General features: G+C 43.7%; 2 protein-coding genes across 4 annotated transcripts in view; one reads left to right on the top strand and one right to left on the bottom strand.

The window, feature by feature from the left end:
• The window catches only part of LOC310852780 (uncharacterized protein C4orf17 homolog), a 150,695-nt gene that overhangs the window by 43,295 nt on the left and 91,392 nt on the right, over nt 1–16,008 (top strand). The gene's annotated exons all lie outside the window — the stretch shown is intronic.
• Nucleotides 1–16,008, bottom strand: part of LOC310853087 (uncharacterized protein) — a 40,029-nt gene that overhangs the window by 16,349 nt on the left and 7,672 nt on the right. Inside the window, exons 9-17 of the mRNA XM_083757251.1 lie at nt 13,461–13,478; nt 9,613–9,670; nt 7,542–7,643; nt 6,770–6,911; nt 5,429–5,516; nt 5,099–5,321; nt 4,041–4,301; nt 3,529–3,664; nt 2,390–2,528 (exon numbers count right to left, since the gene is read on the bottom strand). Coding sequence (XP_083613377.1) covers nt 2,390–2,528; nt 3,529–3,664; nt 4,041–4,301; nt 5,099–5,321; nt 5,429–5,516; nt 6,770–6,911; nt 7,542–7,643; nt 9,613–9,670; nt 13,461–13,478 — 1,167 coding nt within the window. The remainder of the gene's footprint in view (nt 1–2,389; nt 2,529–3,528; nt 3,665–4,040; nt 4,302–5,098; nt 5,322–5,428; nt 5,517–6,769; nt 6,912–7,541; nt 7,644–9,612; nt 9,671–13,460; nt 13,479–16,008) is intronic.

The following is a 16,008-nucleotide window of genomic DNA, read 5'->3' as shown; positions in this document are numbered from 1 at the left end:
TCAATTCCTGAGACAATGGGAAGGCTTCCTGATCCCCTCCCTCCTTGCAGAGAAAACATTTGGTCAGCTTGGGAGTCAAAATGGTTTCAGGTCGGTCTTCCTGTGTGATCTATGTACATGCTTGGTTGGTACATTTATGAACATTTATGATATATATATATAAGACCTTAAATTTTATTATTACAAGTTGGGCCCACCCCTCGGGAGGAGCCAGCCTTGCACCCTGCCCGTGATTGGCCAATTTGTGGGCAGGCTACAAATCTGACTTCCTGGCTGGCGCGAGAACCCTTTTTGAGGTCACGGCGGCCAGGAAAATCTCCAGAGCAGATGTTCCCTGTTGGGTCATGGCAGGGGTGGGGAATAAGCATCACCCCGCAATGCCGCCTGACCAAAGAGGGTGAGTGAATTTGTGCCAAGGAGATGTCTTGCTGAAGAGTCACATTGTAAGAACAACAGGGGGTCAAGGTCACATGCACACTGTATATCAAAAGCATATGTAAAGCATATTTTTCTTCCAAGAAATCTAGGGAGCTGTAGTTTGTTAAGGCATCTTGGAATTCTAGTGTTGTGAGTGGAAAGTCATGAATGTTAAAGTGGTGTGATCATGTTTTAAAAGTATGGTGTGTTTGGAATGGTGATGGTCTTAGAAACATCTTAGAAGCAGCTGCACCTTGTATTTGCAAGTTACATCTACTTGAGGAACCTTCTTATACATTTTAGACAATTTGTTAGGTGTTAGATACCATCTATACATCATTTTCATATAATTCTCTTTTAAATCATATCAAGCAGTAAATTTCATGTCAACTTTCCACAGCTTTTCCAATATATTCATTTATATATTATGTCCTAAATCTTTAGCCCACTGCATCATTGCTGACTTAACGCTCAACCATTTCTGTTGAATTTGGAGAGGGATGCAAAGGTACTTATCCAGCTGAGGCCCCTTTTACTAGTTGCTTCCGGAAGTTTAAAACAACAAAATGCAGCGAATACTGAAAGAGAAAATGCGAAATATTAATATAAGTACAAGAAAGCACCCTAGCAACATTTAGTAGACATCAAAAGAGATCATAGCAATAACCATGACTCTGCTTGGAGAATCTAAAGCTGGTCCAATAGATTTTGTGGCCTCAGTCAAAGTACAAGATGGCATCCCCTCCCTCCAATTTGACCAGAAGCTGACCAGACTGGTCACTGAATACTATTTTGATTGAGGAATACCATTGTGCCTGAGGAAAACAGGTTAGCCTAGGGGACACAGCATTTCACATTGCACCAAAATTCAAGTCCTCTGCCTAACAATAGGGCCGGCTCTGCTTATAGTTCTTAAGATATGTGTTGCAATTCTGTATGCTGCCATCTGGAGTATTTTAGATTGGTTTGATAAAAGTCCAATTCTGACATTTCCAAAGCACTCACAGGGTGCCTTTGGACCAGTCACTATTTCCCAACTTGACCTACTGCACAGGGCTGTTGTGAGGGTAAAAATAAACCACAACAATATCATTGGAGGCAGTAGCAGACAGCATGGTGGTGGTGGGACTACAGTCCATGGGCCTCTTAACAGTTGAGTCGCAGCCGCTTACTGAAGCAGTTTCAGCTTAGTGGCAGAACATCTACTTTGCATGCAGAAAGTTCCAGGTTTTATCCCTAGGTAGGGGCGGGAGGGTCCCTATTTTGAAATATTGGAGGGCTTCTGCCAATCAGTCTAGACCAGGGTTTCCTAAACTTGTGTCTCCAGCTGTTTTGGGACAACTCCCATCATCCCTAGCTTACAGGACCAGTGGTCAAGGATGATGGGAAATGTAGTTCAGAAACAGCCAGAGACACAAGTTTGGGAAACCCTGCTCTAGACAGTACAGTGGTACCTCGTGTTACATACGCTTCAGGTTACAGATGCTTCAGGTTACAGACTCCGCTAACCCAGAAATACTACCTCGGGTTAAGAACTTTGCTTCAGGATGAGAACAGAAATCATGCTCCAGCGGTGTGGCAGCAGCAGGAGGCCCCATTAGCTAAAGTGCTGCTTTAGGTTAAGAACAGTTTCAGGTTAAGAATGGACCTCCGGAACGAATTAAGTTCTTAACCCGAGGTACCACTGTACTGAGCTAGAAAGACTACTGGTTTGCCTCAGTATAAGGCAGCTTCTTATGTTTTAAGGAGAGGGAGAGGAATGAGATGGCTGGGAAGTTGGCATGATGCAAATGCACCAGTAGGATCACTGGATTGGCTCTGCTGGGGTGTTTTCACCACACTGCCCTCCCAGTCTTCTCGACCTTCAGCCTCAGCCCATAGCTATCGGGAGGTCAGCCAAGTGTTGCCACCCTTTCCTTGGAAGAAAGGAAGTGTAAGAATGTAAAAATAAAATAAAAATTACAACACATACCTTTTTCCTGCAAGTAAAAGCTCAAATCCTTCGGTAATTTTATCAAAAGGCAATGTTTGAGTAATTAATGCATCCATATTAAATTTCTTGTTCATGTAATCAGAAACTAGTTTAGGGACAGCATCTTTTAACTTCCAACCTGAGGCAGGAGAAATAAAAGAACATTGGATTAGTCAGCAAGCTTGATTATGATTATTTTCAAAGAATATAAAATGTTAGGATGTGTGAACTTTATTAAAAAAAATTTTTAGAAGATGAAGATAGCTCTTTTTTATGTTAACAATGCAAGATTAGTAGAATCAAAAGCCAATGGGATGGAAAGGCAGGATAGCAAATGCCTTTAAAATAAATAAAGACTGCCCCCAAATTTAGTCTACTTACCTATTATGTCCACTGAAACTTTCCCACACTGTCCATCAATCTCATATTTGGGTTCCTCACTTGCACAGATTTCAATAGATGGCTGTCTCCAGACATTGCATTGGCAAGTCACCATATAAATGGGTCTAGGCACCCATTTTGAATCCTCTAGATTTCACTTACATTATTTTGCTGCCCACCAACAAGGATGGCAACTTTCATTGGAGGTTTTTAAGCAGAGGTTGGATGGATGTTATAGCTGAGTTTCCTGCAATACAGGGTGTTGGACCCTTGGGGTCTCTTCCAAATATACAATTATCTGTTACTCCATTGGGCAGAACTAGGATCAATGGGGGAAATTGTAGGGAAGCAGATTTCAGATAAACATCAGGAGAAACTTCCTAATCACAAGAACTGTTCAACAAGGACATAGGACTGACTCAGTAGATGATGGGTTTCCCTGGGCTGGAAGTATTTAAGTAGAGGCTGAAGGGCCATCTGTCAGGGATGCTGTGGCTGAATCCTGCACTGCAGATCCTGCACAGAGCAGGATCCAGTGGTGTAGCGTGGGGGGTGCAGGGGGGGCCGGCCTCACTGGGCGTAACATCTGGGGGTTAGGGGGTGCAAATCCACGGGTTAGGGGGCGCAAATTACTTGCCTTGCCCCGGGTGCTGACAACCCACGCTACGCCACTGGCAGGATCTACACTCAGTGACCTTCAGCATGAATTCCCGTTCTATGATACAGTGCAGGAGCTGCCATATATCACCAATCCGCACCTCCAACCAAACATCCTGTTAATTTCCTTCCTGTGAGGAGCAGAATAGGTTCGACTGAGAACTGTGCCCCTGCAGGAGGTTCTCCAACCAGCACACAGGTGCCATGGCCCAAATGGCAGGATTTAAGGGCAGTGACCTGTTTGAGACACAAAGAAAAACAAGCTCAGGATAGGAAAAGATAAAGGAACATAAAAGCCAGGGTCCCATCTAGTCTAGCATACTATTCTCACAGTGGCCAACCGGATGCCTTTGGGCAGCCCACAAAAAGGACCAGAGTACAGCAGTCCTCTTTCCTCCTGCAATTTCCAGCAAGTAGAATTCAGAAGCATATTTCCTCCACCCATGAAGCCTCCCTCTGTCCTCTGAATTTCCCACCTAAAACTTTTACATAGTTCCAACCAGGTACACTGCTTATATAAGGAGAGATCATGGGTGTGAGCCCTGGGCTGAACGGGAGAGCCAAAAAATGGGGATGTGAGCCCAATTGATTAGCACCAAAACAGAAAACATACCACAGTGTCAATATCTCCTGTCACTTCAAATGCGTAGTCCACGCCAAGACCTGTCATCTCTACCAGAACCTCATTCAGCGGCTTCTTGAAATCTTGAGGAGCGATGCATTCTGTGGCTCCTAACTCTTTGGCCTTAGTAAATTTATCTTTGTTGATATCAATCCCAATAATCCTGGATGCTTGAGCAACTTTGCAGCCTATGACAACAGACAGACCGACACCTCCCAAGCCAAAGACAGCACAGGTAGAACCAGGCTCAACCTGCAAATTGATATAAACTACATTAGGGATTTCCTAGGACACAAGTGATGTAGCAGGATTGGGTACCTGGGAGGAAGGAAGACTGGCCGACCGGAAGATAAGAGGCATAGAGAGACAGAACTGAGAGACACTGTGGTGTAGTGGTTGTGGTGTTTAACTAGGACCTAGAAGATCATAGTTCAGATCCCCACTTAGCCATGAAACTCACTGGGTCACCTTGGGCCAATCACTGTATTAGTCCAACATGGGAATATTGTGAGGCTAAATGTGGGGGGGGGGGGACCATGTATACCACCTTGAGGTCCTGGGAGGAAAGAAGGGATATAAATATAATGAATATAATTAATAACCAACTGGGCAGGAATCATTGAAGAGAATAAGGGATGAACAAGAGAAACAAAAGAATGCAGTTGGGAGGCTGGGATAAGGAACAGCCTCGGAAAGGGAAAGAGGACCTGTGTTGCACTGCAACACTCATCACCCCAGGCGACATGGCCATTCAGAATGTAGTCTAACAGTGCCTGGATGTGACATGTTCCCTATTGGTGGCCTATGAGGTCGAAACACACTGACTTACCCAGCCATCAGCCCCCTGCTGCCACTTTTTAGAGCTACTATTATGAGGCTAGACCCATTGAGAGCAGGGAAGCTCAAGTAGTGTCAGCTATTTTTGCATCTCGGAATTGTTACAGGAAAAGTGATCCCTGAAGGTGCCACTATTCTCCAGCAGGGAGTAAGCACACACTTGTTTCACTTATTTGAGAAGCACAAGGGAATCAATGTGAATTGATTTTCACCTGGGCATAATTGATGGCGGTTCCATAGCCAGTGGAAAATGCACAACCAAAGAGGCAGACTTTATCCAGTGGAGCATCATTGTGGATTCTTGTGATGGAAGCCTCAGGCACAACCGTGTATTCGGAGAAGGTGCTCATTTGTAGGAAGTGGTGGATCTGTTTCCCTCTGCAGGTGAACCTGCTGGTCTTATCTGGCATCAGATTTTGAATAGGTTCATAGAGGCTGTTGAGGAGATTCAGACTGGTTTGCATAATAAATTGGACTAAATGCTAATTTTCAATATTACTAAGAAACACAAATATTTAATAGAAGACGTCAGATAAACTTACTGGTTCTTGAGGCAACAGTTAGTTTTAGGACTTAAACAGCAGCTGCATTCTCCACACTGGGTAAGACAAAGAGGAATGACTTTGTCACCTTGTGGGAAAACAAGAAGGACAAGAACAATTTAAGTTTAAGTTCAAGTTCATAGGCTTATTGTTCTATTCAAAGGCCATGAAAAGCTTGTAGCAATAATATTAATGAAATGCAGAACATACTTCCATAATGTAAGCCAACATCCATGATGTAAGAGAGAGAGGTTACCAGAGACACTAACAAACTCAAATCCAGCTTGATTTCAAATCTCCAAATCACCACAACAATTTATACTGATTTATACTCTTTTTTCCTGATTATTTTTGTAGCCAGCATATACAGGGCTACTTTGTGTATTATGAAGCTATGGTTGTCACTCAAAGGAGACTGAACCATTTCTGCCAGAGTGTACTTGCTTGATTTTGTGAGAAACACAGTGATATTAATAAGGAATATTGTAAGAGGTGTGGCAATAGGGAACCATATTGTTATTTTTTTGGAGGGGTGCTCCTCTAAACCCTAGAAATTAATATATGGTAGGATTTTGATTATTTGGGGTATTGAAGGAAAGATTGCAGACCAGTGGAAAAATCAGGCTAAGATTCCTTTCCAAGCCAGGGTCTCTCCTGGGATAGAGGCATTAACATAACAAAAGGCATTGAAGGCCAATCTAGGAGGAATCTGGGCAGGCAGAAGGTTGCTAGGATAACTTGGTGTGAAGTGACAGGAAAAGATAGTTTTTAGCAAGGTGTGCAGGGAAGAAGTGGGTGAACAAAGTCTGGGATCCATCTTGGGCAGAGTGGCTGAAGGCTGGCTGAAAGATAAGCCTTTGACTCCAGGGCTGCACTTCTGTGCGATGACAATGCTGTAAGATTTGGATTCCCTCCATGCACTGAAGATGTAAATAGGTGAATAAACCATATTTCTTAAAGCTACAGCAATCTCTGCCATGTCTCAATTCTCCAAAGGAACACAGGGCCTGGAACCTCCTGGAATCATGCTATCACTCAGCAGGAATAGGGGATGGCATTTGTCCAACATTTGTAACACTATTTTCATGCATACCTTACATTTCTGATGGGTACTTGGAGAAAGAGATTATTTGTAGTATATAATGTGAACAACTCCCACCATCCCTGGCTATTGGCCTTGATTGCTGGGGATGATGAATGTTGTGGTTCAGCAACATCTGGGGGCCCAAAGTTTCCCCATTAGAAGACAATTTGTAGTGAAGCTATTTATGTCATGCTTGCAAATCCCAGTGGGGACCAATGCACAAGCACTTCTGAGTTTCTGATCTGCCTCATCCTTACCTGGCTTTACACAAGTGACTCCTGGTCCAATACTTTCAACAATTCCAGCTCCTTCGTGACCCACAATAACTGGGTAGTCTATGTTAGCAAAAATGCCTTTCACTACTTGATAATCCGTCCTACAGATTCCAGTGGCCACTATCTGCAGAGGAAATGGAATATATATTATTTCAGTACTTACTCTGCTTCAACCTAGCACACATTTTCATCAAGAACTGGCACTGAATTTTTTTTGTCTCTGTCAAAAAAATGAGTCTCCACGTGAACAGATGATCGTGCAGATACCACATTCACACAACTGCAGGTATTCGCAGAGAGGACCAGCTCACAAGGAAAGTTGCTTACAAGAGTTTCAGCAATGATATTACCCACTTGATCCAGTTCAGATCTGACCCAAAGGACTAGCCAGAAATACATATAATCTTTGTATGAAAGATAATAGAGAGAACCTTTCACTTTTGTTCTTTTTTGAACTTGCTCAGAAGTTTTGGATTTCCTTTCATCTTATTGCTGTGTACGTTTCAACTACAACCTCAACAAACTATAGTTGAAACTCTGCACAAATGTGGCTGAGACTTTTGTGGAATCTTTCTTCTCCTGGCAGGGAAAGAGCCACCTTTGAGTTTTAAGTATAAGTCTTCCAGAACTATTGCCCCACCACTCAAGACTCCCCTATCCAAGTTTTCAGAGTTTAGGCACAAGATCCTCAGCCACTGCAATCGTAATTCACAATGAATGAAAGCAAGTTCCCTTTTGGAATCATATGTTTTACCTTCACTCTAATTTCATGACTTCTTGGTGGTGCCACCTCCACCTCCTCCACAGAAGGCAATTGGCCAACTTCCCAGATGATTGCAGCTTTGCATTTAATCACCTGTGGAAATGGAGTCAATCAAAACAAGATCAAAGATGAATTCAAAGGCAGGACAATAAGGGAGGAGGCTTTCTCTCAGATTTTAGGTCCCAAGCCACTGAGGACTTAAAATCTAAGCCCCAGCAGAGATCAGTTGTTCCCATCCTGTGCTATTATTGCCAAAACAGCAGGTTTTCCTGCATTTTACCCTTCTTGCTGCCATTTTACCCTGTGACAGTTTTTTGTCCCTTTTAAAAGTAATGGTACATTCACTTTTTTCCTGAGTGCAAATGTGAGATTGGGGGAGAGACACAGTCTGGCCAATTTCCCTCCCACCTACATTCTGTGTGCTGTTTTAAAATATGATAACAAAACAAACACATCAGAAAACAAGGAGAGTGATTTCCTCGGTCTCCAGCTCTGTCCCCTCCGCACCCAACCCCTGCAATATAACAATTGCATTCCATCCTGCCGCCTGCAATCTCTGGTTCTGTTTGGATCAGCTAATCCTAACTAAACATCTGTATTCCACTGCTGCTGGCAACTACAGGAAGAGGGGAAATAAGAAATGGAATTGGAGTGATATGCAGAGCATAAAGCCAGCTAAACAAAAAGGAGAAAGTAAGGAACAATAATGTCACAGGAAACTCAAGAGGTTATGCATTTGCATTTCATCACCCGTGGAAATGCAGCCAATCAAAACAGGTCAGAGATGAATTTCACAGTGTACCTTATAATGATTCAATTAAGACTGCAACCTTAGAGCTGCTGTAGTCAGCATGGAGATTGCCACTTTCACGCTACAGCAGGAGTGCGCAACCTTGGCCCCAAGGCCTTATTTCAAAATTGCTCTGTAAACTATCAGTTCAGACCTCTGGCAAGAATAATCTCTCCCTCTTTCAACAGCGCAAGGAAGAAGAGAGGGAGAGGGAGGAGGAGAATAGCCAAAAGAGAGATGGGAAAAAGCTGGTTCTGACCACTTTTGGCTCCCGTCCTGCCCACTGCTAGTATGTGACCCCTGAAAAATTACACCTGAGGGAATGTGGCTCTCAATAGCCAAAGGTTGCCCATCCCTATCACATGACTTGCAAGTGTCACTAGACCAGCACACCCATGTTCCCAAAGTCTACTGCCTATAAGCACTTTAGTGATGCTCAACCCACACCAATAAGGATGCCATTTGATGCTGTAACAGTTAATGGGGTTCAGAAAACAGTAGCAATAGAATAAATAATATTATGATCATTATTGGACGGGGCTTGTATTTCAGTGACAGAAGACAAGCTTTTAATACAAAACCTTCCAGGTTCAGTTCTCTGCATCTTCAGTTAAAGGTAGAAAAGACCTCCATCAAAGACCTACGAGGGCTTCTTTCAAGCAGCTAGTGCCAATTTCCTGATGTTAGTAAATGAAATATCAACTTTGGGTCAATATAATTATTTGAAACTGACAGTCTGCATGACTATGTCAAACCATATACACTTTTGGGAAGACTGTAATTATAACATGCATTGTTATTAAAAAAATGGCAGGTTTATTATCAATATAAGTTTGTAAGGTTTTTAAAAATAAATTATTTCTATGTATGTAATGAATTATTTCAACAACAATAATAACTTGTGTAATGCAATCTAATGGTTGAGGTAACCTTCAAACCCAGAACTTCTTGGTTTATTATTTAATGCCTACACAATGCAATGTCAGCTTTTAGTATTCTTGGGAAAATCGAGTGTCCTGCTGTTTGTCTCATTCACTTATATCAAGCAGGCTCTTGTTTTGAATGTATAAATAGGAGATAATTTTTTACATCTTGGTCTTTGGAGCTTTGCAATTTGCACAAATAAAATTCAGAGGTTTCTCTTCTCTGGCAATGGGAATGTAGCAAAGCTTAGTTTTCCTCTTCAAAGCAATGTAATAGCTATGCAAAAGCAAACATTAGAATGCAGCGTTCAGATCGACTAGACTGAACCATAAAAACAGTCTTCCTTACCTTTCCTGCAGTCGCCATGTGTCCAGATCTGGCTTTCAGTTTTGCCACAAGCTTGCTCCTTTACAAAGGACTTCTCTTCTTGTTTATCACTCCTTGCCTAAAGCAAGAATGTAGAGATACACAAACAACTATTTCCTCCACCACACACATAATGTATAATCTATGATAGGCCAGGGTCCATTTCTAGCTGGGATTCAAAGTTTGTTTGTTCCTGGCAAGTATTTAGCTGAAATTAATTCCCCCTGGAGCTACCATCTAAAGTAAACTAACATTACGAGCTAGGACAATATTGGATCTAAAAAGAAAAAGGTCAGTTCAGGTACAGACATTCTGACTAAAAACTTGTACATACAAGTAAAAATCATTCTGGCCCATGTTCTCTTGCTCAAATTATTTAGAATAGAGCATAATCACACACAATGCTTTTTACTCAGATGCCAGAGGCACACACTTTTTACTAATGCATAAAGGAGGGTGTGCAGAAGCCATTAGGGTCGAAAACTGGGAAAGAAATTCTATTACAGGTTATTGAAGAACAGGCAAATCCTCACTTTTGCGTGATCGCGCATACACACAGCACCAGGAAATAATTAAACAATTTCTTTCGTAGCCAGAAATGGTGTGAGTGACCTAGAGAGTCCTTATGGTTTTCTGCGTGTCCTCCAGCCTCCTGCAGGCCCCAGAGCTCCCAATTCCTGTTGTGGAATTTACCAGAAGGAAACTAGTGTATTTTCTTTTCTGTGTTCTTCTCCTACCCAGTGCAGGTGCCTGAGGGTTATTTGAAGAGCTTAATAAACAGTAGAAGTTCACATTTCAAGTGTTTTTTACAAGGGAAGCCAAAAACCTGAAGATAAGCCTTGATCTGGTTTCTGCCCTATGGGAGAATACGGGCTTCCAGATTGCAAAGATCACTGCATTTGGCAGAAAAGATGTTGGCCATATAAGCACCGGAATTGCTGTTATATGTTTGTCACATCCACCCTCCAGGGACTCAGGCAGTAAATTGCCTCTCTCCCATGTTATCTTCACAACCTTGTCCTGGAAGGACATTAGGCTGAATGGCAGAGCAGAGTGTAGTGATTGCCTCAGGTGGCAGATGTTGAGGGATGGGGAGCTGACAGTGCAGTGAGAGACGTGAGCCCTACCCTGTGATCTTTAAACTAGCTGCTCTCAGGTGTGGTGAACTCAGTCCCATTGTCAATGTTGAAGTAAGGATCAACCAGCCTGGTTGGCTTTTGTATCAAGAACCAATCTGCTATCACTGTTCAAACTCTTGTCTTAGACCCCTTCTTTAGGTCTGTGGCCTATGGAAACAACCTTAAATCACAAGGTCAAAGCAAAACATTAGTATGGTTGTCATTAGTGGCTACGAGAATGACAGTGGCTCGGCCTTGGAAATCTTCTACTCTCCTTTTGCAAACAGTTTGGCTCTAGTACTCTCAGAGTAGCTCAGCCACCACCAAGGAGTGCTTTGGGTATGGTATCAATTCATACACTTATATAAACAAAATTGTGGGAGTGCTCCACCCTCCTGTCACTCACATGTCAATGTGGAGATTTTATCTTGGTGTAGATTAACAAAATTAAAATGTGTTTATGATGTGCTTATATTGATCTGTTTTGTGCTGCAACTCTGTGTCAGCTCTGCAAACTGCACCAATGTTTTGGAAAGCAGTTATTTGCTTTTATCCTTTTGTATGTTTTGAGATAAATAAATTGAAAAAGAGAACTAATTTGGACTTAAGGATAGTTTCCCCTCCAGGACATTCTGGCAACAGATTTTCTGCAGAGCTTTCATTTATCACTAGCAAAAGACAAATCAACATAACATTCAAATGAAGCGAATTATCAAGTCCGTTTCGGAAAAAAAATCCAATTCGGCTTTCAAACCGCCTTTGGGCTTCCAAATATGAATTAACATTTTTCATTGTTTATTCTGCACAATTTCCTCTGAAGTTTATCACTCATAGATCTTTCTTGCTCTTCCACTCAAGAATTCGAAGTGGCGCTGTGGGTTAAACCACAGAGCCTAGGGCTTGCCGATCTGAAGGTTGGTGGTTCGAATCCCCGCAAGGGGGTGAGCTCCTGTTGCTTGGTCCCTGCTCCTGCCAACCTAGCAGTTCGAAAGCATGTCAAAGTGAAAGTAGATAAATAGGTACTGCTCCGGCGGGAAGGTAAACGGCGTTTCTGTGCACTTCTCTGGTTCACCAGAAGCGGCTTAGTCATGCTGGCCACATGACCTGGAAGCTGTACGCCAGCTCTCTCGGCCAATAAAGTGAGATGAGTGCCACAACCCCAGAGTCGGTCACGACTGGACCTAATGGTCAGGGGTCCCTTTACCTTTAGTGGCCAAAACAAGAACTATATATTCCTTGATCAGCTGTCCTCAAGCAGTGCTTGAAGTGGGAGAAACAAGGAAGTGGGTGGATTTCTTTCAGATCAGATCAAACCAAACAAAAGCCTTTGTCAGATGTTTCCACCACCTTTCCATTACCTTCTTATGAGGGAGGGCAGCAGCGGTACGCTCCCTGGTCTCACCACCTTCCATTAGTTACCACTCTTGCAGATCTCCACATGTTGAAGGCTGAACTTCTGCCATGAGAAAACCTGCTCTACCAGGTTTAGAAACAATCAGGGTTTTATACTGCAAAAGGAGTCTATGAGTGTATGTGAAGGGAATGCTTGTCTTTTGCCTGATTCTCCTTGTGCTTCTCACTGTCTTTGCTCCCCTCAAGATCCCCCAAAAATCCTTAGATCAGTTTAACATATGGAAAATAATCTAGCCCAGACCCCTGCAATGTAGGAATATGCAGTTGTCCCACACAGGGATCGAACTAATGGTACATTATCAGCACCATGTTCTAACCAACTGAGCTAAATAGTATTGAATCAGAATGAACTGTGAAAACCTCCTGCACAGGACAAAGTCTGATGCTGTTTACACTTGTACTACTTATAATTGAGATTGTTGGCTGAACTTGGCAGTATATCATGCACTGGTCCTGTGGTGGGCAAAGAGTTGTTGATTTAGTCATAAAATATTGTGCTCTTTACACAGTAGAGACCCGGCAGGGGCTAATGTATCAACAAGATAAGGAATATGAGCAGCAATAAAGTACATTAATATTAATTTAGATAAAATTGATGCACAGACCTGTTCTTAATGACTTTGACGCATTTGCTAATGTTTACTAATTATTTACTAATTGTAAGAATTGTATAACAGACTTGGGAGATTTCTATGTTCAGGTTTTGAGTTTTGACCTGGGGGTACTGTCTTGCTGCAGGAGAATTAAACAAATAATTTCCAGGGTACCTCCTGGAAGCCTTGCTGGTTTACTTGTGGCCTTGCCTGTTTATTTAAGATAACTAAAATCTTACCTAGGATGAGCTGAATTTGTGTTGTTGTTTTAAAGTTGCAGGATGATGCAGGAACAGGATAGGAGAGTTATGAACAAACCCATAAGAAACAGATCTAGACTGATCTTTCCATCCCTAGATAACGGCTTTCTGTTGGCTAATTTAAATCAGCTCCGGGTGCTCAGAAATTGTATGTTTTGTTTTCTGTGTATGGTTTAGATTTGAGAGCATGATTTGGGATCTCTAAGCATCCAGAGCGAAGTGAAACCAGCTCACTGTCGTGAACCATGCTATGTTTGTTTGTACAATTTCCACTCCCATAATAAAATGTATGAAAGGCACTTCATGTCATTTGCCAGCAATTTTTATAGTGTATTTGGTTTTGTTTGTTTTTAAAAAGCAACCACATTTGGAAGAGAGAGAATTCTTTCTGAGACGTTCCAGACTGAAGGCATTTGGGAAGCTTCGGCAAGCCAGCAACTCAAAACACCAAGACAATACGAATGCTGAAAGAGGAAAAAGTAGAGTTAACTTTGCAAATCCTTTTGCTGAAAAAGCAATGAAGCAGAGTTTATTTTTGGACCCTCGTGTGATCATTAATTTTTTGTTTAACATACTGCTGGACAGATGTTGCTGGCAACTTGGAGCTGAGGAGAGGGAGAGAAACATGACTGCCATTCTTGCAGTCTGCTTCTAGTAGTACAGTATCCAATATCCAACAACATTTCGGTGAGGTGGCAAATCACATCTTGTTATGTGGCCACATGCGACGGAGAACTGGTACCTTAGATAGCTGCAGTTAACCTAAGATAAGCTTACTGAGTTTTCATACACCACATAGATATATTTTTATATGTGTATGTGGTAAAGAGCAATCCAAATCCCCTTTGCACCAAGTATGGTGGGGAGGGATTAATTGGGAGACCAAGATGAAGGTCTACCAGGCTTGTGTGTCAAGCACGCTGCTTTATGTGAGCCATAACTTACAACCATCAGCAGCAACCTCGCAATGCCTTACACATGCACTGTGTCAGGAGGATTTGGGGTAAAAAGGTAAAGAAAAAAACCACTGGATGGTTAAGTCCAGTCAAAGGCAACTATGGGGTTGTGGCGCTCATCTCACTTTCAGGCCGAGGGAGCCGGCGTTTGTCCACAGACAGCTTTCTGGGTCATGTGGCATGACTAAACTGCTTCTGGCGCAACAGAATACCATGACGGAAACCAGAGCACATGGAAACGCCGTTTACCTTCCCTCTGCAGTGGTACCCATTTATCCACTTGGACTGGCATGCTTTCAAACTGCTAGGTTGGCAGGAGTTGGGACAGAGCAACGGGAGCTCACCCCGTAGCGCAGATTTGAATCGCTGACCTTCAGATTGGCAAGCCCAAGAGGCTCAGTGGTTTAGACCACAGCGCCACCAGCATCCCTGGATTTTGGGTACCACATGGCAGGACAGAGTTTCAAACAAAGGTGTGCTCTCCCAAGCCCACATTCCCAGCATGTTTGCACTCCTGTCTCAGCGACGTCTATGCTGGCTTGACCATGTCCACAGAATGGAAGGTGGCTGGATCCCCAAGGAGCTATGGGCTTCAGGCACTAGGCCCATTGGCGGACCAACTCTGCATTACATAGATGTCTGTAGACATGACATGAAGGCTGGTAACATCTACCCCACAATGTGGGAATCCCTTGCAGATGATTGCAGTGCCTGTAGACAAGGCAGTCAGGTTGTGTATCCACAGCAGTTTCCAGAGGAGGAATGAGCTCTGGGAGGAGCAGAGAGAGAAGAAACACCACAGTGCATCTGCAGCAGCACAACTGGATGTCTTCATCTACCCCTGCTGCAACTAAACATGTCTCTACAGCCACAGCAGGTGCTGTAACCTTCCAACAATTTGACTTCACCCCCCAAAGGTGACAAACAGATACCATTCCTCTGCCCACTGCCAAGGCCATTGACGGTGGGGTAATGCCAGCATTACTTTGCTGCTGCAGATCTGTGGTCAGAGGGGGTGAGGCATATTTGACAAGAAAAAACTGAGACTTTAGAGTGCTCACAGAGTTGTTGCAACCGCTAGAGCAGGACAAACCTTGTATGTCTCCCTTGGGGGAAGAGATTTATAAAAATGCACCTAACTCAATAGAGCATCTCCCAGACCCCTTCCAGCTCTATAAAAGGTAAAGGTACCCCTGCCCGTACAGGCCAGTCTTGACAGACTCTGGGGTTGTGCGCCCATCTCACTCAAGAGGCCAGGGGCCAGCGCTGTCCGGAGACACTTCCGGGTCACGTGGCCAGCGTGACAAAGCTGCATCTGGCGAGCCAGAGCCGCACACGGAAACGCTGTTTACCTTCCTGCTGGTAAGCGGTCCCTGTTTATCTACTTGCACCCGGAGGTGCTTTCGAACTGCTAGGTTGGCAGGCGCTGGGACTGAGCAGCGGGAGCGCACCCCACTGCCTATATGACTGTACACAGATAAGCCTGGTGCCGTAAGTTTTTATTTATTTATTCATTCATTTTAAAAATTGGTAAAAGGTAAAGGTACCCCTGCCCGTACGGGCCAGTCTTGACAGACTCTGGGGTTGTGCGCTCATCTCACTCTATAGGCCGGGAGCCAGCGCTGTCCGCAGACACTTCTGGGTCACGTGGCCAGCGTGACAAGCTGCATCTGGCGAGCCAGAGCCGCACACGGAAACGCCGTTTACCTTCCCGCTGGTAAGCGGTCCCTATTTATCTACTTGCAGCCGGAGGTGCTTTCGAACTGCTAGGTTGGCAGGCGCTGGGACCGAGCAGCGGGAGCGCACCCCGCCGCAGGTATTCGAACCGCCGACCTTTCGATCGGCAAGTCCTAGGCGCTGAGGCTTTAACCCACAGCGCCACCTGCGTCCCAGCTCTATAGCTCTACTTATATAAGCCAAAGGGTTTCTGGTCTACCTGGGAGGGTTGAGATCAGGGTTTTATTGAAGTGAGTCTTCCAATGCCCGGGTGTGACTTAGCCACATTGTCCTATAAATTCCCAAGTAGTTATTGGTGCCA

This window comes from Podarcis gaigeae (genome assembly GCF_964106915.1).
Source record: "Podarcis gaigeae genome assembly, chromosome: 9".
NCBI lineage: Eukaryota > Metazoa > Chordata > Lepidosauria > Squamata > Lacertidae > Podarcis > Podarcis gaigeae.
The sequence above is the reverse complement of the archived record's forward strand: the minus strand, read 5'-3'. Positions and strand labels throughout refer to the sequence as shown.